General features: G+C 37.2%; 1 protein-coding gene across 1 annotated transcript in view; it reads right to left on the bottom strand.

Moving 5' to 3' along the window:
* Nucleotides 1-367: 367 nt before the first annotated feature.
* camk1da (calcium/calmodulin dependent protein kinase IDa) overlaps nt 368-25,493 on the bottom strand; it is a 46,017-nt gene continuing 20,891 nt past the window's right edge. Inside the window, exons 2-11 of the mRNA XM_039667757.2 lie at nt 22,538-22,669; nt 18,083-18,157; nt 10,573-10,711; nt 10,367-10,493; nt 6,144-6,219; nt 3,607-3,719; nt 3,184-3,262; nt 2,138-2,225; nt 1,745-2,003; nt 368-820 (exon numbers count right to left, since the gene is read on the bottom strand). Coding sequence (XP_039523691.1) covers nt 690-820; nt 1,745-2,003; nt 2,138-2,225; nt 3,184-3,262; nt 3,607-3,719; nt 6,144-6,219; nt 10,367-10,493; nt 10,573-10,711; nt 18,083-18,157; nt 22,538-22,669 — 1,219 coding nt within the window. The 3' untranslated portion in view covers nt 368-689. The remainder of the gene's footprint in view (nt 821-1,744; nt 2,004-2,137; nt 2,226-3,183; nt 3,263-3,606; nt 3,720-6,143; nt 6,220-10,366; nt 10,494-10,572; nt 10,712-18,082; nt 18,158-22,537; nt 22,670-25,493) is intronic.

Here is a 25,493-nt window from a genome sequence, read left to right as displayed (position 1 = left end):
TAAAACCCAACTGTGACGTCTCAAATCGATAATCTCCCAGCTTTGCGTTTGTAAAACACTGTAAAGCGCCAATAAATGTTCTCTCTTATGTGCAAACAGAAGTCTCGACTCAGAAACAGTCTTAACGTTATATTAAAAGCACTCCTGCAGGTCAGCGTGAAAACCCCACGAAAGATCAGAATGGTGGCTAAGAAGGAATACAAGAAATCGTGAGTAGATAGGGAAAAAGAGGGAAAGAGGGAAGAGCTAGACATGTTACGATATAGTAAGAAGAATCGTTTGACATTGGCGCCGTCCTCTTATAAGGACCGACACGATCATGCACACACTTTCGCACCTGAACCTCTGCGCTCTTTTCACTCGTTCGTTCGTTTTTTCCCCCAAAGGTTACATGGCTGACGAGGTTCGTAGCACATTCATAGCAAAGACATCACAGTTCTGTCCAGCCGCACGAATTCACTTCTCAAAATGGAAGCCATCTGCTGGAAATCTCTGTCTCCTGCCGCTGCATGCATTGCACCCTCTAGTGGCCTGGAGGTTAAATGGCAGGAGTGGATTAGGCGCGCGCGCAGTGATGCTATGGCGATGGTTCAGTCCTCTGCCTTACAGGACGGCAGGGCGGGGAGCGGGCTGAGGGGCAGGACTCACAGGGCAGTGGCCTCCCAGCTCTCTCCCCGCAGAACCTGGCGTCACTTGGTCCCAGTTAGCACTGTGGTCACCGACGCAACGGAGGGAGGGAGGGGCCTGCAGGGCTCCGCCCCCGAGGAAGAGGAGGAAGCAGCTGATGCCAGAGAACAGGAAGCGTGGGGAGGGGGCGTACCTACAAATGCAAATTATCTGCTTAGAAGTGCATGTGTGGAAACTGATACATTTGATATAGAAACTAGGGCTAGGCAATTATAGCTAAAATATATGTAGTTATTTACTTAATACTTATGTATGTCTAAAACATGTGTTGGACAACCATTGTTGAAGTGCAAAAAGGTTCATACTAGTGCTGTCAAATCGATTAATCGTGAGCCATCGCATCTAACATAAAAGTGTGTAAATATATATGTTTATGATTATTCATATACAGTATACATGCATAAATACACACACACATACGCGTATACATTTACAAACTTTTGTTAAATGCAATTAATTGCGATTAATCGATTGCACGAGTACATTTTTTTTTTTAAATCCCACAAAATGAAAAAATAATTAAAATAATTGTATTTATAATCTATAGGAATAAACAATAATTTTCTGCATATTTTGTGCAATATTTTTCATTTTATTTCATTTTAAAACATACCATGCTATTCATCCCTGCACATGTTTGAGTGGTAACGTGAACAGGGTTTTTATTGTCAACTAAAAAGTAAAACTTAAACTATTAAAAAAAATGTGTTTTGTTAATTAACATATTTAATATTATATTTTATTTTATTAATATTTTTTAAATATTTAAATAAAATATTTCTAGTTAATCTAAAATCTATTCAAATTTAAATATTAAAACTAACAAGAATTGTTGCTTAAGTTAAAACTCTGTTGTATCTTCAGGAGGATTCTTTATAGAGAACACAAGCTGACGGTAGCTGTAGTCATCAAATCTAAAGCAGTGAACACTGTGGTTTATATAGATTTCAGACTAAATTAAATCTTCTCTACTATGTATATGAAAAAAAAAAAAAATATATATATATATATATATATATATATATATGTGTGTGTGTATAAAAAAAAAGATACTTACAGTCTTTGCGTGTTATAGAGGTGTTTCCTGTGGCCATATCGTTAATAAGAACGGCATTTGGGTTGGCAGCAGGTTTGTGGTTTTGGGTAAGTGCCGGAGTGGAGTTGGGTGTAGTGTTGGGCGGTAGAGTTGGAGTCTGGCTCGCGTTCAGTGTGCGGTTCTGGTTGGCGGAGCTCGATTGGTCCATGCTGCTCCCCATACTACTGCCCAACTGCAGTCTCCTCATGTGGCGAACCACAGCCGTGGCGTTGAAGGCTTGCTGTTATGTGACAAGACAATGATAAGTGACACTTGGGCCCAAACTGTACAGCATTCCAACCAAATACTTCTAGTTTCAATATGTGTTCACAGACTATACTTTCATAAAGTGTGTTTCTGGTCACTTGTACTCACTCTCCATTTGCTTTTTGCAAAGTTTTTGCGCATTTGTCGACTGACGGACTCATGGATGTTCTTGCAGAGCGCGGTGTCTCCTGCGATCCTGGAAAGCAAATTGACAACGTCAAAACTTTGCAACTTTCTTCACCAACAATGATGTCCTCTGGTCTCTGGTCTCCTCTCATCTCTCCTCTCGAGAAGCACTTTGATTTCTACAAAGTGTGTAAATTCCCTACGGTTTTCAATCCTTCCACTTTCAAAATCCTGTGTTCGGTAAAGGCTCGTTAACGGTGCCTGTAGAGGATGTGCTAATTGCCGATTAGCGCTTCGGAATACATAATGTGAGATTAGGCGCAGCGTCTTAATTGGCTAGCGTTTATTCAGTAGCTTTTCTCCTGCCCTTGAGAGAGATCTCTGTGCATGATAATAGAGAGACAGAATTCAGCCTGATACTCAGAACACGCATGCAATCCCCGGCTGACGCAGATCGTGTCTCCACCTAATACGAATGAAACGTTGCACTAATAAAGTGAAATAAAACTCAATCTCTAAATGCTGTTTATGAGGTCACAGTTTAATTGGTCTGGTGCAGTTCAAGTGTGTTAAAGGACCCAAATGACAGTCCAACAAAATAAATAATAAAGAACATAGATCTGAGTTATACTTGTTACTGGTACAAAATTATCTTTATTAACTGCTTCCTTTTTCCACTATTTCACCTGCAGTTAGGCTAGGTGTACTGTTTTATGAACTGCTTATTATTATTATCAATTATAAAAAAAAATATTATAAAATAAATTAAAATTATATAAAAATAATATAATAATATATCTATAATAATATAATTAATATAATAAAAATTACTATTATTAACAAATTAATTAATTTGAATTTTATTGCTTTAAATTAAACTGAAATTATTTCTTAAACAGTATTACTAAATTATTGATAGTTTCACTCTTAATGATTAGTACTTTATAGTATTGCTTTATTATAAAAAGGAGTTTTAATGGTAAGATATAATAATTATTATTTTTAGATCAGGACATCACTAGACTCACCAGGGATGTCGAAGGGCCTGATCACATGTGTATCGCTTTGAGGGGTCCTTTTCCATCAAACAACTGATGAAGTCTTTTGCTGTACATTAAACATAAACATTAAACACACACAAAACATACATGCACAGCAGATTTGAACGATTCAAGGCATCAGAAATTGTCTCATGTAGTGAATCTACAGTATGCCACATTCATTCATTGTTGGTGAGATAAAACTGAGACTTTGAGTTTATCAGTGGAAGCACTGACAACACCATTTTGATTCATTTATTGTTCCCTGATTCATAGTTTGGAATAATTTCATATAGCTAGATCCTGTAGCAATTACCGAATTCCAGTAAAACTTAATAAGTAAGTGTCTTATAGATTAAACACCTATAAACCAGACCATAAGCATGATGTAGTTCTCTTCCACACGTATACCTGAATCAGAAATATCATCCCAGTACGGTGCATCAAACTCGTAGTCCGCTTTCAGGATCTGCTCAAAGAGTTTGGAGTCATTCTCGTCATAAAAGGGAGGGTAACCACACAGTCTGTAAGAAAACATGAGTCTATTACATCATTTCCACTTGCAACATATGGATCTCAACCTTTCCCCATTGTCCACAACAATGTTTGAAGCTATACTTTTGCTTTGTCATTTTAAGGCCCCATTGGAAGTTTGTAGAGAACTACTAATTTAATAAGTATATATTTCTTAGGAATCAAACCCACAACCATACTACTTGCATTTCATAAACACAGCTTCATAAAAATGGCCCTTCATAAATGACTTCTAAACAGTGCAAAAGTCATAAGGACTACTTTTCGATTATTAGTCCTAGCCCTGAGTAAACTTTTGGGTGAACAATACCTTTATATTACCACTGTACTCCTCTGAAAACACATCAGCGGACACCTTGATTTAACAGTGAACATAACGCTCAACAAATAAGCGTAAATAAACCCCACGGGCCTCTGGAAATCAGAAAAGAAAGACAGCTGATTAAACCTGAGCAATGTAATTCAAATCTCTCTCCCTCCCACCATCAAAGCCATTAAAATACCTTTCCTCATGGGTAACAGAGGCAGTGGGGGAGAAAAGGAAAGTAATTTTCTGCCTGATTTCGACCCCATTAGCTTTGTGTTTTTCTCTCTTAGCTAATCAGACGCTAAGAGAATTAGCTACAGTTTCGGCCGGTTGTCACTGCAATAATCACACCTGAGAGGAGGCCAACCATCCATGAGATCTGAGCGGAGGAAGGGCTAGCATAGGCATTTATTTAGTAGCATTTATATTGTTTTATAGTATCGATTTCATTTGCTTCATTTTCAAATAATAAGTCAGAGCTTTTGCCTTTTCTCGCAAAACCTTTGCGTTCCTCTGAGAAACTACAAGTTTGCAGGACCTAACTACCTAACCACTAACCTGAGTTTCTTATTGTTAGAAAGTGGACCATCGAAATAAAGTGTTACCCATGTGAATAGTTTTGATCAGGACAGCTGTGAGTGGGAGTGATGGGAAGTGCAGTCTGAACGACAGCTTCATCAGTTTGTTGACAGACAGTGTGAGTGTTTGTGTTGGCGCAAGAGTCGCCGGGATTGAAAGACCAAAACAAAAGAGAATTTACTCAGATGTACATGGAGACTGAGATACGAGAAGGTGATGCGAAGCTTGTTTTATGTTTGTTTGTCTCCACTCAGACCCAATGATAATACACACACACACACAGAGAGAGAGAAGAGCAGATGGCCACAGCTCATGTGAAATGTACAGCTTTTGTGACACATTTTCAGTAACCTTATGAACGTTCCCGCAAGAAAACAAACTGAGAGAGTTAAGGGGGAGGTGGGTTATGATGATACAGTATATTCACAATAATTTTGCACAAACAACCATTCATATTTTTGTGTTTGCTGTGGTGTTAATCAGCACCAAATACTCAATACTTAGACTTAACATTTTTACATTTTAATCTGGACTAAAGATACTGATTGAAAAAATTCCTTATTATTGTTACAATTGTTAACATTAGTGCATTCATTAGTTAACATGAACTAACAATGAAAATAATTTTAAATCACTTATTAATCTTATAGTTAGTGTTAAGTTCAACATTTACTAACAAATAATTCAAATCAAAAGTCGTATCTGTTAATATTATATTTATTGGACCTGAACTAACAATGAACAATGGTATTTTTATTAACTAATATTAACAAAGAAAAATAACTAACTACTGTAACACAAATTGCTCATTGTTAGTTTATGCATTAACTAATACTAACTAATGGAAGCTTGCTATAAAGTGTTCTCTATTGTTCTTTTGCACTTATAAATCTTTACTTTTAAACATTTTTGTGTATTATTCTACTGTATTTAAATATTCTTTTTGTTTTAAGAAAAAAGTTATTAAACCTGTTAGAAGGACAATACTTTTTGGTAACTTAATTAAACACCTGGATAATACAATATACCCTGATAAAACCATAAATCTCAAACATCAACCATCATCATTCATCATAAAACAAACAATTCTTTCTTTTTTGCCACCCTGCCCTATATGCAAATACCATTGTATTTGATTATGTGAATCCTTCATGATATATCAGAGCCATGGCATTAACATCTCATACATCCCTGTAAAACTGGACCACCACAGTATTTATTGGTAAGATAGAATTTCCTTAAAACATGTGCTGAGAAAATGAAAATCTTCCATCAATCAACATCTCACATATTTGTGAGACACAAACTCTCTTTTTCCTGTTTTAATGACTCCGACTCACTCAAACTGCACCATATAAGGAGTCTGAGTAAAGCGGGGCACAACATCTGCAGACGATCAGGAGAGATGGGTCACTTCCTCAACTGTTTCTTCCGATCTTGTTTTTGTATAAAAGTCTCATTCAAACCTTATCTGAATGATTCCTAAGCTTATAAACGAAAGGACGAGTGTAGAATTGTGGGTACTCACAGGATATAGGCAATGACTCCGATAGACCAGCAGTCCACAGCTTTACTGTACGGCTTCTGAGCGAGAACTTCTGGTGCTGAGAAGAGAAAAAGAAACACATCTGATTGAGACAAACAAATCACACCATTTGTTTCTTATTAGTCAGTCTCGCAACTATATGAAAACTGTCCTGAGAATTTAAGCTCAGGTGTTTAGCTACTTTAAAGGGGACCTATTATGCCCATTTTCATGAGATGTAATCTGTCCCCCGAATGTGACTGTGACGTTTCAGCTCAAAATTCCCCACAGATCATATACAGTATTATAGCTTGTCAAATTTGAGCAAAACCATGCCATTTGTGTGTGTCCCTTTAAATGCAAATGAGCTGCTGCTTTCCGCCCCCTTTTCAGAAGAGGGCGGAGCCTTTACAACTTCGGATACTCCGGCAACAATAATACTGGAGAATGTCACGCAGCCAAAATGTCAGAAATTGTAGCGGTGTTCGACATTATATGTTCAAACCCTGATGGGAACAACTTTTAGAATGCAACTAGACGTTTCTGAATGGTTTGTGGATACATCATGTAATTGTTGTGGATTTAAGTTGATACTAGCATGCACTGTCTTGTTATTCTAAAAATCTTTCAGAAATAACTTTTGTGCAAACCCAGTGTTGAACTGACTGACCCTTGTTTGTGAAGCAGTCCGGTGTAAAAAGTTTTTGCAAATTTTGCAAAATAGGTCCCCCAACATGTTTTTGTTTTTCTATTTAAAATGAAATAGCAGAAAATAAAAATGTTTACAGCTCTTTATAAGCGAATATAGACGTGCAAGCATGTGTTAGACAGTAGACAATCACAGAAATCATGAAGTGCACTCAATTTACTATCAGGAAAAACTACTTTTTGAGCCTGAGAAACACTCGCATACTCATAATCCTGTTCTTCTCCATAGGAGGTCAAGGCTCCTGCGTCCTTCTAAATATAATCTATTATTCTGCCTCTAGACATTTTCTTCCTCCCTTCAGGAAACAGGCTTTCACTCTCGACACAAAAGCTTTGGTTCTCTGGTTTAGGGCTGGACTAGTCTGTTACTTCTGAAAGACGCTTTCTGAAAAGCTCTTGAAATGAAACAGGCACATTTCCATTAGAAATGATAGAAACCCTGTGACCTTTAAACAACAACTCCAAAAAACACACAGGTAGCAGCGTTGAGGAAGATACTTTTTTAGCTTGCAGGGCTACAAGCGTTCATAAAATACTTAAACTAAACTTAAGCTACTCTTCGGAAATGGAGCTACATTGAAGCTATTTATCTTTTAGATATCATTAAAAAAAATCTCAGTTAGAGTTGTCATGTATTAAATCATCACAATATATTTACAGTTATTTTGTTGGCATTATACCGTTGAGTTGAGCAACACTGAATTTCAACAATATAAACTTGCGTAGCTACTTCTGTTAGAGATGGTAGGTTTGATTCAATTTAATGAATCAGTTCAACGTGTTTCACTGAATCAAAACTCTGATTCAAAATGATCACTATCTGGCTTTTTTTTTTGCAGTTTTTAGATGAAGCAGACTTAATATTCTTGGCAAAAATAACTGTTTAGTTTAAACGATTTTAGCAAATTTAGAGTAGATAAACATATCGAATGCCATTGAAAGGATCTCGACTAGGATGACTACAAAAATCTCAAACACACAATGATAAAATAAACAAAAACAGTGATATATTTTATATATATTTATATACTTATATATTTAAGTATTCATTTTGCTGCAAAAAAGCTAAAATGAGGTACGGGACTTTGAATCAGTTGAAAATGAATTGAAATAAGCCATCTAAACAAATCTAAAACAAATCTGACCAATTCACTTGTCAGTGATGCTCACTCGGTTGCAAGGCTGTGCAAAACTATGACGAACAACAGTAATTGAACCACTACTTGCTGGAAAAACTAGTTTGTAATAGTAAAAGTTGAGTCAGGTGGTGAAAACTATAAAATATAATGGCTACACTCCCCACAACACAAACACATCCATACTGCATTAGGTCATACAGGCTTCTTTTGCAGTTTAATTGAGTATCCGCAAACAAAACCTGCTTGAACTCATCTCCCTATATGAAAAACAAACCGTTCATTCCTGTCTTAGGACTGCAGGAATGGATGTTTTCCAAGACGGGCTATTTTCAGGCTATGATCAATATAATCCCATCATCACTTGAAGTGTCTACTAGTGTGTGTGTGTGTGTGTGTGTGTGTGTGTGTGTGTGAGAGAGAGAGAGAGAGAGAGACAAAACAAAAATAGAGAGAAAGATTAGGAGCTAAAGGATAGAAAATGATGACAGCGGTTGATCCTTAAATTTGATTTGGAGAGCTTGGTGTGAGACTGTTACCATTTAAAGACAAAAAGAGGCTATGCCAGAGACACACACAGAATGCATGCCTGCGAGCTGCTCTCATCCAGGCTGGAGTCTAGTGTTTCCATTGAAGAGAAACCTCACACACAGCAGCGTCTGACCCCAGCCCAGTATGCAACTGGTTGAAGCGGTGTTTTATAGCCACCACAGCGCCGTTTAAACGCGGTTACCATGGAAACTTGCACGTAAAGACTGTCTTAAACATGCATGCATGAAGAGGCATGTAGGAAACTCATGTAGGTGACTTTACTCTGGTCTGGTTATAGACCTACTAGACATATTTCAACCGTATGATGACTCTTGTAATTCATTAAAGTAATTTAATGACCTTGAAAAAGTTTAAATATCTTATATCTTAAAATATAAATAAATCTTTAATGCAAGAGTCTCCCTTTAAATACTGGTCAGTTCAAGAATAATTTATGCAATTTGACAGTATTTATTCGAAAGCATTAAAAGAGCAGTTTCAACTGGTCAGGGTTGATATGGGCTTTAGAAAGTAATTATTAATAAGTAATGCAATACTTAGTACAGTAATCTAGTTACACTATTAGAAGTGTAATTAGTAGCTAGTAATGAATGACTTTTTTAGAGTAACTTACCCAAACACTGATATACAGTAGTTATGCATTGAATTTAATTTAATTATGCAAATATGCATTTATAGTTATTAGTACAGTAACTACATGTAACATGTAACAAGGACACTGTAAAATAAAGTAATACCCAATTCTTTAACAGATTTTATTAATGTTTTAAAGCTTGGTTAATGTTTATTTCAACATAATTTATTTAATTTTTCAACATTACTATTATTATTATTATTATTTTTTTATTCTAAACTGTTTTAATTGTTCTGATTTTTTTTAATTATTATTTTAATTTCTTCCATGTAAAGCACTTTGAATTGCCACTGTGTATGAAATGTGCTATATAGATAAACTTGCCTTGCCTTGCTTTACTAAATGGATAAGAACAAACATGAATTCTATTAACAATGAAAAATTGTACACTATATAATTTAACCTGATTAATAAATAGTTGTAGTAAAAATCGTAGTTAGATAGATAATTATATCAATGCTTTTAGTAATGTTAAAAAAATCTTCTTGTAAAGTGTTACAGATATTTATTTTCCATCTGATGTTTTTTTGGACATCATTATCGGTGATAACATGGTATTATCTAAGTAATAATAGTATTTCAAGTGTCATAGTATTTATTAATATTTTAAATTAGCCTTTTTTTCAGTTTTAATTTTAGTAATCTTATGTGCTTTTGTCATTTGTTTGCCATTATTTTTCCTTCATTTGTTTTCATTTTTATATTAGTTTTAGTAATTTTAGTTCAAACTTAGTTTATTTTCCAAGGCAACATTTCTAATGTCTAAGTTTTTACATCTATTATTTATTTTTATTTTTATTTTTGCTCCTATTTCAATTAACAAATTCTATTTTTAATAGCAGCATTCGTTTATTTTCTAATTCAGTATTTCCCAATATTCAAAGATGTTTGTAGCCAGCCTGTGTGTGTTTCTTTCACATGCAGCCATGTTGGCTCAAAGTGCTGCGGTCGCTCTAATCGCAGGGGAAAAGCAGGCGACTCTGGGGCACTTCTGTCAGTCTGAGATAAGAGTAAGCTTCAAGTGCAAATACAGGCTGCACACACAAGCAGTCACTTTCCAATAGCTAAAATATATATACACACATTGCACATGCACATCTACAACCGACCAAATCATTCATGCTTTTTCAAATACATAACCCATAGCGAAGCGAAATCAAAAACATCTCCATCTCTCTTTCATATTAAACTCTTACCCACGTATCCCGGCGTTCCACATGCTGTGGACATGACATCACCCGTCCCCTCCATCTTAGACAGGCCGAAATCACTGATCATGATCTTTGAGCCGTCTTGAGGGTTGAAATAGAGCAGATTCTCAGGCTGAAGACGAAACACACACATTAAAATCAAACACTTCAAACCAGAGCAATATCAGTGAATGCAGGTGTGATTCTTTCACCTTGAGATCTCTGTGTACGATGCCCATACTATGGAGGTAGTTTACAGCATCTAGTACTTGTCTGATGAGTGTACTGGCGTCTTTCTCGGTGTAGAAACCTTTCTCCACGATCCGGTCGAACAGTTCGCCTCCAGACACACTGGAAAGAGAGAGAGAATGAGAGAGAGATACCAGGAGACAGACTACTAAAAACAAAAATACCATATATATACACACTGTATATATTAGTAGAGTACAGTACAACTGCAGGAATGTAGGGGGTGCTGTCGACTCTGATAAGAGCGAACTGAAGAACTGATCTGAGTTCAGAGGAAAATTACTTTATCTCATTCCTGTTAGTTTAAAGACCAAGACGTCAGACAAAGAAGCCTCAGCAAAGAACTCAATGACATTTGGCCTCTTGATCTTATACGCCTGCATTAGCCTGTCATTCTTATGTAAATTCAAAATATGCTACGTATAATTAGGCAAATTTAACCTCAAAGTAGGAGACATAAAGCACACTGATGGTTTTCGAAAGTTTTAGGCTGGATTTGGTGGTGTAGTTTGAGCAGGGGTTGTTTTCAAACCATTAAGACTATAGCGCCCCCTTCTGGAAGGAGATACATTACCATGCAAGCACTTTCTCCAACTCTTTCTTTCCACCCTTAGGGTGCTTAGCAGCAGGTCTACTAATAACACATATAAAAAAAATATATAGGGGGAGAGTGGGGTAAGTTGACCCACCCCCTTTATCTTGGCAACCATACACTTTTATTGTCACGTGACCATCATTTCTGCCAGACTGTGAAAAGGAGAAGACAAATGGAAGGCACCCATTTACTTTAAAAAAAACTTGTTTTTGGCTTGTCTACTTAAAATTTTAGCATAACAGATGTCATGGCTGTTACATCAGAGCAGATTTGTCCAGGTCTAAAAATATTTATGATCCATATTGGTGATTTAGCAACGCATAAAACCATGCAAATCATTTGAGCCTAAATTAGTAAGCTAGCTAGTTTTGTCCAAAATCTCAGCTATGGGTCAAAGTGAGCCGAATGCTGTGGGGTAAATTGAGCCAGCGTTTAACTTACCCCACCATAAGGCACTGTAGTTAAGTTAAATCTCCAAAGTACAAACTGATAGAATTTCAATGCAATATTATACAACTGGTTTAGATTATCATTTAAAAAATATATTGTTTAGTTGTTTAGTTTTAGTTTATTTGATAGGAACAATGCACAAGTAAACCAAATCGTTTTCTGATAAGAACCAGAAGATGCTTAATCATGTCCCGAATGGGCTAACATGTTGTACGTTGCAGAAAAACTACCATGCAAAGAACCTTTCAGTGTCATTTATTCATTCATTCTAATTCAGTTAATCTAATTTTGCTCAACAAATGCTGTTTAGTCTGTTTGGGACGCCTATATGGTGGTCAACATATTTTTTTAGAAATGCACACAATTAAAGATATTGAAATTTCAACTTAAAGAGGCTATATGCAGCTTTTTCCCCAAAATAAATGTAATAATACCTTTTTTATTTTACCATTTATGACTAAAACATCTCCTGATGAGCATACTGACACCCTGTCCGCTCACAGTGGGTGCACCTATAAGCCTGTATCCTATTTTTCCTATTTTCTGTCGGGTCGGACTTTTCCCGCGCTGTCTGCGGATATGACGTCAAGCGCGTTCATGTTAAACGTTTCAGATCACTTTGCCACCACCGCTAGTCAGCAAGTAGCCTACACTCGCAAGCTTTATCTCAAACAATGTTCTGACCTTCTTGCAGCAGATGACTAGTGAAGTGTGCACGTAAAAGCGTGCATTTCGAGAGCGAGCAGAAAGGAAGAGCAGTTCTGTTTTTTGGCCACAGGTGTCAGTCGCGAGTTTAAATTTCAGGAAACACATGTAGCCTCTTTAATTTGTTTGGTTTTATGTTGTTTAAGTCAGCTTTAAGAAAATAAATATGACTGTCTGTAAAAGGAAATTTGGTAAATTATCTTTAAAATTTCACATGCGTTTGATTCAGAGTCAGATAGATGCAACTTGCCCATTGACTCAGATTAACTTACCCCAAACCTGGGGTAAATTGAGCCAAATGAAATATAAAAAGCCAAACCTGGAAATTTACAATACATTTTCCTCCAATGCACGTGTGTGTAAGGCTGGCCAAGGTAAATCCTCACATTATAACAAACAAAGTGTAGACATTATAAGAGATTGATTGAGCAGTCAGCTTCATTGATTATAACCTAACTTTGTGAGATGGCAATGAAATAAAATGAGTGACAGCTCTATAAAGGGACGGCATTTTGCACACTTACTGCCATGCCAAGTCTTGTGTAGAGGGCTTGTTTATTTGTTGAAATTAACATAGGTTTGTGAATAGACGCTTTAATAAGAAATAATTTATCGGGAGTGTTTATGCTGGGATGCGTAGGTGACACAGGTAACTATTTTAAGGGAATCTATTTAAATGTGTTTTAAAAGGGGAGGCGCATCTCTGTAGCAAGTTCTGATTATATGGATCTTTGCAGGGAAGGAAACTGGCCTGAACACTCCTGCTCGACGTTCTTGTGTTGCACCATCTCCATTGTAATCAATTTACAACACTCTCTGACGCAGTGTGCAGATGCCCTTAGTGTGTCCCTTTCTCTCTGTCCTCACTTCTCTCTTTCCACTGTCGTAAAATTGTGCCATACGGTGCGTCCAACATGCATGAAGAAAACAGTCCATATCTGATCTTTAATCACACTTACATGCAGAGTGAATTATGGAAAGATTTTCTAAACTGCATCTGTGAGATCAGACAAAAAGCAGATTGGTACTGTTTAAATATTCATCTCAACACCATATGCCAAAACGTTCTTCATGTTTCTCTCTGACACACACACACTTGGCGCAACCTATTAACAGGGAAAAGAGGGGCAGGCTCCGGGCCAACTATCAAATTAAAACTGAGGAATTCAAATTCTAATGCGGTTTCCAGGGGGTGAAATGAGGACGGAAAATAAATGTTTGTTTCCTCTAATCCTCCTAACTTCCCTCTCCTCTCCACATCATCAAAGTTGAAATGAAATCAAATCAGTATTGACCCTGTTTATGCTTCGTAATCTCTCATGAAAATGTAATAAACGTTCTCCCTAAACCGACTGATGTCAGCAACCTCTCGCCTCCTATACCACCTGTCATAGAGACCACTTTACACCATTAAGTCAATTCCCGACCGATAAAGTAGATCATGCACTCTCTTTTATTATCTACACATGTGGATGTAAATATAGATGCAAGCATTCAAACAGTTTTCGGATTCACAATCCATAACAAAATCATAAATGACATCTCTGTTAAAGGTTATTTTATTGATTATTTCAATAAAAGTTACGCTCAATTGACAGCAATTGAGGCTTAGTGTTGTTTACCACAAACAATAATTTGGACTCCCTATTTTTCTTACATTACACCATGAAACGGACATAAAAATCATGATTTAAATAATTTTACAGCTCAAATGTTAAAATTATTCACCTCACTTTTAAAACACGAAATTGGAATATATTTTTGTGTGGTAATCAACACATATTGAGCTTCCCAGAATATTCCTCTAATATTGCAATTATTTTTGATTAATAAATCCTGTGATGGCAAAGCTAAATTCTTCTATAAATCATTATAAATAATTTTAATCTGACTTCTGCAGCGTGAATCATAATCATACACTGTTCGTTCATTGGCCACAGGAGAACTGCCCCCCGACCAGAGATGTATAGTAATGAAATAGTACTGTACTTAAGTACTAAAATGCTGTATCTGTACTCTACTAGAGTATTGTTTTTTTCTCATACTTCTACTTTTACTTCAGTAGATATTTTCGATGAATTTAATACTTTTACTTCAATATTTTTTTAATGTTCTGCTAGTTACTCGTTACAATTATAAACATTTTACGAATCATTCGTTGCAAGTTGGCTTTCATGCTGCCTAAATCACACGCCAGTTTTATAGGGTAATGGTATTGATTGACACACACATTGACAGCTAATGCAGGGGCGGCCGCCAAAGCAAATTTGTATCCTGCCAAAGCGCCTTATTTGATTGCTAGCTCAAACTTTTGACTGCTTTCTTTAATAATTACATGACACAATACTTGTACTTTTACTTTTAGTACTTAAGTAGTGAATTTTTAAATAAACTACTTGCAATACTTAAGTACAAAAAATGTTGAATACTTTAGTACTTCTACTTAAGTGTGTTGCTTAAAGAGCACTTCAACTTCTACTCAAGTCACTTTTTTGATAGTACTTTTACTCTAGTACTATATACATCTCTGCCCCCGACTGAGCCTGGGTTTTCCCAAGGTTTTTCTTCTCCATTCTGTCTCCTGATAGAGTTTTGGTCCATATATATAAATTTAAAAATTAATAACTTTTTTACAACAAAAATGAAACTTACTTAAGCTGGACTGTGACGCTATTTTCTTCTGGAAACAAACTTTGTTGCAATTTTTTCCAGTTATCTCTGTATTGTAAAAAGCGCTATATAAATAAATGTGACTTGACTAATATGCTGATTTGCTCAAGAAATATTTAACATTAGCAATGTTGAAAACAAAACTCAAAATGTTATTTGAAATCGAAAACTTTTGTAACGTTATTTTTCATTACATCGTTTTGTAACATAATCACTTTTGTAAGTCACTTTTGATCAATTTAAAGCATCCTTCCTGAATAAAAGTATTAATTTCTTTCTTAATAACCCCAAACTTGAATGGTAGAGTGTGTCACATTGCAAAATTGGTTGTGAAAGCCATTTCACCACTAAACATAAATAGGCCACACCACATTCACACAGCAACAGAATACGGTTCTCAGTTCTGTATTTGAGACCTTAAATATGTAACGTTCACACAGTTCAGTTATTTACAGGAGCCAATCCTCAAAACTAAGGCCCTGTTTACAGCTGTTATTAAAATGTGTTTTGGTCGATCTGACCACAAATAGGCGACGCTAAATACAGGTGTAAACTTTCGACTACTTCCAGAGGTAGTGGAAAACACATTCGACCGGATTGCTTTGCGGTGAAATGTGTTCAAACGGCCACAAAAGGCCACCTACTCTTGGCATACTGCCCTAATGTGTAAAGATTATGGGAAGTGCACTAGCCAGATTTTTATCGGACCCAAGTTTGGTATAAAGATGAAAAACGTAACAAACACAATGTTCTCTAACCATTCCTGATTTCTAACACACACTCACAGCGTTCGTTGTCGTCTTGCAGAAATGCAAAGCTGATGCTCTCCATATGCTTTTCCGTGATCTCCGGGCGTGTTTATTTGTAAATTGCGCATACTTATTTTGTCCATTAGTTTGAAAGATCTGAAAATGCTAATTCATTTACCCAACCATACACTCTCAGAAAAAAAGGTACAAAAGCTGTCACTGGGGCTGTACCTTTTCAAAAGGTACACTTTTGTACCCAAAGGCTGCATATTGGTACCTTAGTGGTACATATTAGCACGTAAAATGTACATATTAGCACGTAAAATGTACATATTAGCTCCTGAAATGTACATATTAGCACCTAAAATGTACATATTAACACTAAAATGTATATATTAGTATTATTTAGTACCTAAAATGTACATATTACCACTTAAAATGGACATATTAGCACCTGAAATGTATATATTAGCACATAAAATGTACATATTAGCACCTGAAATGTATATATTAGCACATAAAATGTACATATTAGCACCTGAAATGTATATATTAGCACATAAAATGTACATATTAGCACCTGAAATGTACATATTAGCACCTAAAATGGACATATTAGCACCTGAAATGTATATATTAGCACATAAAATGTACATATTAGCACCTGAATGTATATATTAGCATATAAAATGTACATATTAGCACCTAAAATGGACAAAAGTTTACCTTTTGAAAAGGTACAGCCCCAGTGACAGCTTTTGTACCTTTTTTCTGAGAGTGTAGACCCTCACCACAAAGAAATCAGGACAGAAGTGGTTGAAAGTGGACAAAAGAGTGTGTTCTTTTTCTGCAACACACTCCCTTTGCATTAAGGTGCGTGTGGTTGCAGAGCTGGAACGACTTGGACATGCTGCTACCCATCATCAGCGTTACGCAACGCTTCTACGTCAGCATCCACAGTCCTCAGCCAACTCACCAGACTGCCACCCTCTCTCCTTCTCTCTCGCCAGATCGTCCAGTTCACCATGATCTGGGTCGTGGCCCACAACGCCATGACATTTTTTATTTTCTTATCGCTATACAGATTTATTGTTGTGCATTCATGAGCTATAACTTTAAGCTGAAGTGAGCTGAAGTGAAGGACAGTACAGAAGTCACTTTAATACTTGTGTAAGAGGTCAAACTGTCTCCTGCTGTTTAATCAAAGAGTAAAAACTAAAAATGCACCATTTTAAAGTGCAGGAATGTATGAGGATTACATGCAGAACATGATTTCACCAAGTGCAATCAACATTCAGTCAACCAATCAGATTTGAGGGACAAGTTTAGAGTTTGTCACGTTTAAGCTTACAAACAGGGTTAGTTGCTTCTACATCAGTGTTATCATTTCCCTCTGATTTTAGGGATAACATATGGGTAGGGTTAGGTATGGTTAGGACTACATTTTTGGACAAGAATGTTGTTCCACAGTATGTTGACCCAGGAGCGCATCTAACTCTGCAAAAATCAGTACATAAAGATGAGCATCTTCTGCTTATATTTTCTCTTATAAATGTCTGTCAAGGTTTCTAGATTTGTGATTTAATTTCACATGACCACTTTGCGCCCTCTCTCTGACCCTTACAATCAAACAGGCTGTTTTTGCTACTGTACTTTTAAGACTTCAATATGTAAATGACCTCTGTTATAATAGCTAACCTCTGCGCATGTGAAATGAGTTAACGACGCCCCCACTCGCTTGCTGAATACTGATTAGGAGATGATGATGTGGGTGGTAATATGTTAAAGTCATGGTTCACTCAATCCTCAATTCTGAAATGACTGGACCACACGTCATATTTGATTTGTGATTTACAGCGGAGTTGAAGATTATCAGTAAATAATGACTATTCTTGCAAGATGTGTTTCACAACTGTGTTTTTGCAGGCGGAGGAAGCTTTTCATTGTTACACTGAACCAATTTATTTCAAAAGAGTCCCTGACAAGATTCCTTTTTTTATCAAAGAATCCAAAAAAGTGAAAAAAATATTAAGCAACATAAAAAAAATTACCAACCTAGGGTCGACCCCCCCCCAAACGAGTTACTGTGCCCCCCATACCTCCCTATCTTCCCAGCTGAACCGAGCGAAAGTAAAAGCGCAGAGCGAGCACACATTCCCGGACAGGTTGCTTTCCACTAATTCACCCCATACATACATATAAGCGGATATTTGGGTATTTGTACCTTAAAATGTGCAAGGAATGAACAGAAAGACATGAGCAAAATGCATTGTGGGTAATTGTGTATGCGTCGAACATACTCACAGCTGCATTATAAGGTAAAGGTGATTGGAGCTTTCATAGATGTCTTCCAGTGCCACTATGTTTTCATGCTTGATTCTGCAAAACAAAACACATGAAGGTCATTGAAATGCACAATTTGACAATTTAACATGATTAAACTATTACTAAGTAATACAACAGAATGTTGTACTAATATGTGAGACAGAAATTCCACTGATAATTCTCAAAATAATTCTCTATCTTTACATATAATTGGAAATACAACATTAAAATGTAAAAATTCTAAAACTTTATCTCTTTATGCTTTATCATGTCATAGCTTTATAAAGTATTACCATTGTGACACTCTCTCTCTCTCTCTCTCTCTCTCTCTCTCTATATATATATATATATATATATATATATAATACACACACACACATGTGTATATATATATATATATATATATATATATATATATATATATTGGAGGCATGCTCTGCTGCAAGAGAGACAATCTGTATTGAATTATTAATTTTTTTTAGAATTGCAATTTGAAAAACATAAAAACATGCATTTTAGGATCATTTATGTGTGTGTGTCTTTGCAATCTGGCTTTGCTTTGCTTCAGGGTTTGTTTAGGAAGTGAATTTAAGAGAGTGGAACACTCCGGATCTGCTCATAAGCATATGAATACTTCAGTGGCGCACATTTCCATAAACCCATAAAATGTACAATAAACACCGCAATGTTTTATTCCATGAAGTTGCATACACTAGAGTGAATCCTTTTGACACTGAAATTAACATTCAGCACACACATATTTTACATGCATTTCAGTTTAAGGTGAATACAACATATACATATTTGACGTACAGTATATTTTCATATGCCAAACAAAAGATTAAATGGCTTCTAAAGTTCATGAAGCATTTAGATCCCCAGCTAGACTAGAGTAATTGTGGTCCTTTGATAGATGCTGTTAGGGTGCCTGCTTTAAAAGCGGCTTTTCATCTCTGTCATATCAACTTGCAATATTTTTTGTTTTGCTTTTCTTCTCCTCTCCTTCCCTGCAGTTAACATCTCTCTCTCTCCTCTCGTCATGGTAACGCAGTCACGGCGGCGGTGTGTATACACATTAGCGTTGCATTTTAAGTGAATTCTGATCAGCGAGTCCAACTGGCACATGATAACAGGACGGGCAATGACGCAAGTGAGCAGACAATAACAAGATGCACGCGCGCACACATGCAGATAATGGACATCGGCAAGTGCAGATAAAACATCCCCCCCCCCTAGTTTCCTATAATTAACTCTCTTTGTTCATCCATATGTTCAGAAAGGGTGAGGGTATTGATCCTCATAGGTAAGGGGCAATCGTCTCTTTCACTGCAACTCACCTTTTCAGATAAATAAGAAAAAGTTCTGAGGAAAGAGAATAAAAGACTGCAGGCGTTTGTTTTTGTCAGAAATGAACCTCACCAAGTAGTTTAATGCATTAAAGATTTACTGAGGTATGGAATCTCAATCTGAGAGCGAGTGATTCATTGAGGTGCTGGTTCCATATCGACTCACGATTCAATGAACTGGGAGTCACCTCTGATGCAGCATTTTAATACGATAGCTCTGGGAAAAAAATAAATAAACAATGCACGACACGCCTCGGTTTTTCTTCTCAAACAAAACCTGGAGGTCGATTCGCCCTTTGACATATTGATTTTTCAAAACTGATTATGGAAAACTCGTCTGGCAGGGGATTATAAAGCCATTCACGGGTTTAATATCCCTCTTTCATGCATTCGCTTCTTCCCTCTGTCTGTTTCTCTCTCTCTCTTCTTCAGCAGTGAGTGGGCAGAAGCTGTAGCACGACTCATTCGCTGCCTATGAAACCATCTTCTCTTTTCATTCAAGAAGAAGAAGCACTCAGGAATAGGGTGAAAGCAGAACGAGGAACAAAAAACAATCTCTATTTCCATTATTTGAAAAAAAATGTGCCAATAAAAAGAAATAATTTAACAATAAAAGGTAGAATGACTAGCTATTTATCTCTGAAAGCTGAGTCTCGCTCACTTTTATGCAAATCTTTGGATTACTTGCTCAGTGCGTTTAAGTAATAGCCGATTCACATTATCTGATGAGGAGTGAGTCTCTTATTAAAGAAAAATCACAGACGAGATGTCTTTAATTTCTCAATTGCTACTCCAAGACAGCATTGAGATTCACTGGAGAGCAAATGGAATTTTTACTGTAAAAAAATAATGTTGTTTTAGCTTAAAAAAATAAGTTTAGTCACCTTGAAATGAGAGTGACAACTGGGATATTTGAGTTGATTAAACTACTTCAGTCTTCAGTGCTAGACTCCCATAAAAACCGAGCGTTTTTCAGCTAGGCTCAAAACTAAGGTAGAAAAACCTATTACTTATTCATTTGAATGTTTTTGAATGCAAAAACCAAGCAAACGTCATAAGTTGACCTCAGACAACAATATAATACAATTTTAAAAGCAGTTCATGACCCCAAGACATACACTTAAGAATACTCTTGTATTATTAACATATCTTATTAAAAATATGCTGAAGTGTTCTCTCATTGGTCCACATAACTCTCTATCAAACTTTAAATATTACTCGATTGACAGTTCGCTTTCGGTGGGGACCGAAACATTTATCACTGGAAACTTTTGGGAACTCAATTATGTCTTGCAAGCTATGAAAGAGCAGCCTTTGAGCAATACAATTTTCCCTCTGGGTTAGCAAGTCCCATGTCAGGATGAATTGAATTGACTTAAGTATTTAAACATTGCATTAGTCAGACAGGCGGCATGCTGGGAGTGTACGTTTGCGATTCTCTGCGGGGATTGTGAAGATTAAACTATAACCTGTGAGGGCATCTCATTATCTCATTTGTAGATGCGAAGGCAATATCTTCTGATCTTTCTCTATATCGTTCTGTCATACATATGCAGGCAGACAGACAGACAATAAACATGCTCTCGTTCGCTGGTGGGTGCGTGTGCTCGCTCGATCTAATTACAGGCCTGTGGCATCACCCATGAGATGGCAGACAAGCTGTCAATCATTTAGTGGCTATGATATGAGATGAGGGAGACAGAGAGAGACGTGATGAAGGACAAAGCTGTGTGTCCAATCTCCAGGGTACGATCACTGTTACAACAGAAGAAGCCCATGTCAGAATCAGAGGCGGCCTTTTCTGATGAGTCTCGAGGGAAACACACCCGTCACACATCCATATGTCAGACACACCAAACACACCTGCTTCCATTAGCACCGAGAGTGAGGAAATACCTGCGAAACAACATGTTAAGCTGAGAAGCTTTCTTGTTGTGCTTTCTCTCAGAGTATTAATTGTAAGGACACCTAACACTAATTTCAGCATCACTACTTCAGTCATCAGTGTCACATGATCCTTCAGAAATCATTCTAATATGCTGATTTGATGCACGAGAAACATTATTACCAATGTACGTTCAAAAGAACAGCCTTTATTTTAGGAATACACCGATATGAAAATTTTGGTCGATACCGATAACCGATAATTGTTTATATTTGAAAGCCGATAACCAATATATCAGACGGTAAATTTAAATCCAAATTTTTACCTAATTTTGAGAGCCTGATTACAAAAACAAAAGTCTCACAATTAAATCTATGTCCCAAGCGCACGATTATAATGATGTTCTCATTATAGTGTTGTATAGCCGATATGACAGATTTGCGCTGCACATGTTGTACCGAACCATATTTTCATTTTTTGAAGAGATTTCAATCATATTTCAAGAAATTCAAAAACATAAACAGTGCTCAACAAGTGTCTCAGCTGAAGGGAATAATACATTATTTATCGGCTTTAATATATTGGCCACATTTTACTTCCAGGCCGATAACGATAACATTAAAAATGAACATATATCGGCCAATACCGATATGCTGGCCGATATATCGTGCATCCCTAATTTATTTCAAATAAAAATCTTTTGTAACACTATAAATCTTTACTGTCACTTTTTGATCAATTTAAAGCACCTTTGATCAAAAAAAAAAAAACTTAACTAAATAAAATCGTACTGAGCCCAAACATTTGATTGGTAGTGTTTGATTGAACTGCCACAACTTTACATCAAATTTGTTCATTTGTTTTACATAATAAATTAAATTTCTGGATAGAGCTCATTAATTTACCACTGCATATTTAAAAACTAAAGGGGATCATATTTCCGTTCCAAGCACAGTCAAAGAATCTGTCTACACTCGGACATGGTCCGCACGCGTGCCGTTTCATGGAGAAAGAGAGAAAGAGAGAACATATGCGGGAGCTTCCCTGCTGTAATTGGACGAGGGCACAGGAGTTACCACGGTAACTGGAGGTCAAACCTCAGGCAAACAAGCTCCTATCAACTGGCAAAGAGGGAATGAGTGTGGAGGAGAGAGGTGATGCTGTTGCCATGGGTACAGGTGTGGTACGGGAAATGGAACTTACTTGCGTAGAACAGCAATCTCATTCTCGATGCTGTTCTCCTTCCCCTTAAGCGCTTTTTTAGGGATGCACTTCACAGCGAACATCTTTCCCGTGGACCTCTCCTCCGCCAGGACCACCTCTGAGAACGCACCCCTTTAAAAGAGGAGAGAGAGACGGCTTTATTTATGATTGCAGAGCTGGGAAATATAGACGGGGTTACTTGTTTTCTACAGTAGTAGAACAGAAGTAATTAATATAGTCAAAAATCGTTATGGTTTTTAAAAATGCTAATTTTTTTTTAAACCCAATATATTCCGGATGGTGGCGGTGGTTGCCACCACCACATACACACATCCTGCAGACTTAATTTTTCCCTGATTAACTCTATCATATTTTCTCCGCTCTGTTCGATGCAACATGAACATGAATCATACGATGAATACAGGCTGGATTGGTAACAAACAAGCATGCAACACCGGAGCCAAAAAGAATTCCTCTAAGCTCCCCGGCAACAGACACCACTGTACTGCCAGTCACACAGACAGGAAAGAGGTAGAACAAGGCAAAAGAGAGCAATTAACAGAGACAAAAAAGGATAAGTACACCATATGGTAGAATTATACTGTTAATTAAATCAATGGGTGAACATTTGGAAACAATGCAAAGGTGGTTGCTAGGGTGTTGGTAGGCTGTTCCAGGTGGTTGCTAGGCAGTTAAAAATCTTGAAGTCTTTATGATATTCTTGTCTCTATATGGTTCTGGTCAGGCTTAGTTTGATTCTTGCCAATAGTGGTCGATATTTGATTACCAGCATCAAGTTAAGTGAATTTAGATTAAATATTGAATAAAATATGTTCATTTAAAGTAAGTGCTGTGATTGTAAAACTCACTCTTCTAGTCTCTAGCGGCCGACTCTTTAGCATCCTTGTTAGCGTGCCCACCTTCCATGCCGGAGATACCATTGCGTATCCTGCTCGGAGTGTGTCGAATAGGACTGGTTGCATTTGGTGCCGTGACCCGGATGGGAGTGAGGTTTGGGGTGTGAGTGTAACGGATACTATGGAAGTCAACTGCACTATAAAGTCAATCACCCGCACCTTGTTCTCTAAATATTGGCATCAACCACTAATTATGAGTGTACTCAAACTCCTAACGCAATAGTAATTGTGATGCAGTGCCTATGCAAAGCAACATTAATGGACCGGTCATGAAAATGACACATCTCATCTTTAATGAAAATGGAAAGAGGGAGATGGAGACAGGAAGCCCGGGAGGAAGGGAGGGGTGCGACGACGGGGAGCACGGCACGTAGCAGGAGACAAAATCGTGATGAATGAACACTGAAGAGAAAATGTGAATGAAGCATTGCCACTGCAGCAACACCCACATATCCACACACACACATGCACTCCATAAATGACATTAATTTCAGGCCACAGGTGAGAGAGTGACGCGTGGTAGATTTACGATGATATGTTCGAGCCTCTACCTGTCAGATGTAATCAAGCGTGTGCTTTTTAGTGTGTGTGCGCATAGCAGGCATGTTGCGACAGACTCGCGGTATCGTAATCAAACTAGATTCAGCTAAACCGGCAAGACCACAAGCAAACACACACACACACATTTAAAACACCGGGCATATCATTTCTGTTTCCACAAGTGCAGCTGCAGATTGGAGCCCCAGCTGCGCTTGTGATGTAACGTCTATGTGAGGGAGAGGGCAGCAAACAAGCAAGAAGAAAAATGAGTTCCAGGGAGAGATCGTGTTTGTAAATGTGCTTCAATTTGTGCTTCCAAAGCGAGGGCAGCGGCCCGCGAGTCTTTTTTCCCCCTTGTGCCAAATGACTGGAATTTTGTCAGCAAGGCTCCGCCGCCTCTGTGATTTGCGTGAAAATAATGCATTGGAGTTTCCTAATGCTATTTGTGTGTGTGTGAGCTAGTCCACAGCTGAGAAAACTATATGTCAATATGCATCGACAAGTGCTCATACGGGAGGGAACAGAGCAGCGGTGATTGTCAGTCAATGACTCATGTGCACACAAACACACAACCTCACTGGAGGGGCTTCTGTGCCGCTGCGTTCTCTAGGGAACTCTTCACAAATTACATACATAGCATCCACTTATTACTGTCTAAACTGGAGAGAGAAATAGGCAGACAATGAGAGCTGGTTTAAAGAGGACAGGATTGAGTTACGATTAACAAGGCCTCAATGAATGTTAATCACACAATGCATCTAAAAAAATAATGAAATCATGTTTAAACACCAAGCTCAGACGAGAGGCGTATAATGGAAAAAGGGAACCATCTGTATTGGCTTTCACTGGTCCTCCTCCAAATCTACTCTACATTCAAAAGCTTGGTGTCAGTAAGAAGTTTTAGGGTGAAATTAATGTTTTATTTCAAATGAATGCTGTTCTTTTGAACTATATGTCGCGTTTTGGGTCATCGGGTGGACTTTTGGTGACTAATAAACAGGAATTTCTCTGTCTAACACTAAGACAAGTATACTACATTACAAATACTACTGACATTTTAACAATACAAAGTTGGTAGGAAAATGTGCGAACTTACACTGAGTAATTTAAACGTTTATTAATAATTATTAAAAAACGAGACTTCCATACGATTTCCACGATGCATGCGCGAGAATTGCGATCTCCTTCAACTACTTCAGTTCAGTTCTCGCGCATGCGTCGTGGAAATCGTATGGAAGTCTCGTTTCAGGCCAACGAGGAAGAAAAGGAATAGTCGAATAAAGTCGTTATTTTTGTTTGTTTTTTCGCACAAAAAGTATTCTCGTCGCCTGATAAACATATAGTTGAGCCACTGTAGTCACATGGAATATTTAAACATTTTCTTCATTGACTTTCTGGGCCGTCAAGAGCCAGTCCCTTAGGCAGTCTATGTGGTAGTTATACAGCTCTCAAATTTAATCAAAAATATCTTCATTTGTGCTCCGAAGAGGAACGAAGGT

The sequence above is a fragment of the Pimephales promelas genome, chromosome 24 (assembly GCF_988280905.1).
Source record: "Pimephales promelas chromosome 24, fPimPro1.hap1.1, whole genome shotgun sequence".
Classification (NCBI taxonomy): domain Eukaryota; kingdom Metazoa; phylum Chordata; class Actinopteri; order Cypriniformes; family Leuciscidae; genus Pimephales; species Pimephales promelas.
The sequence above is the reverse complement of the archived record's forward strand: the minus strand, read 5'-3'. Positions and strand labels throughout refer to the sequence as shown.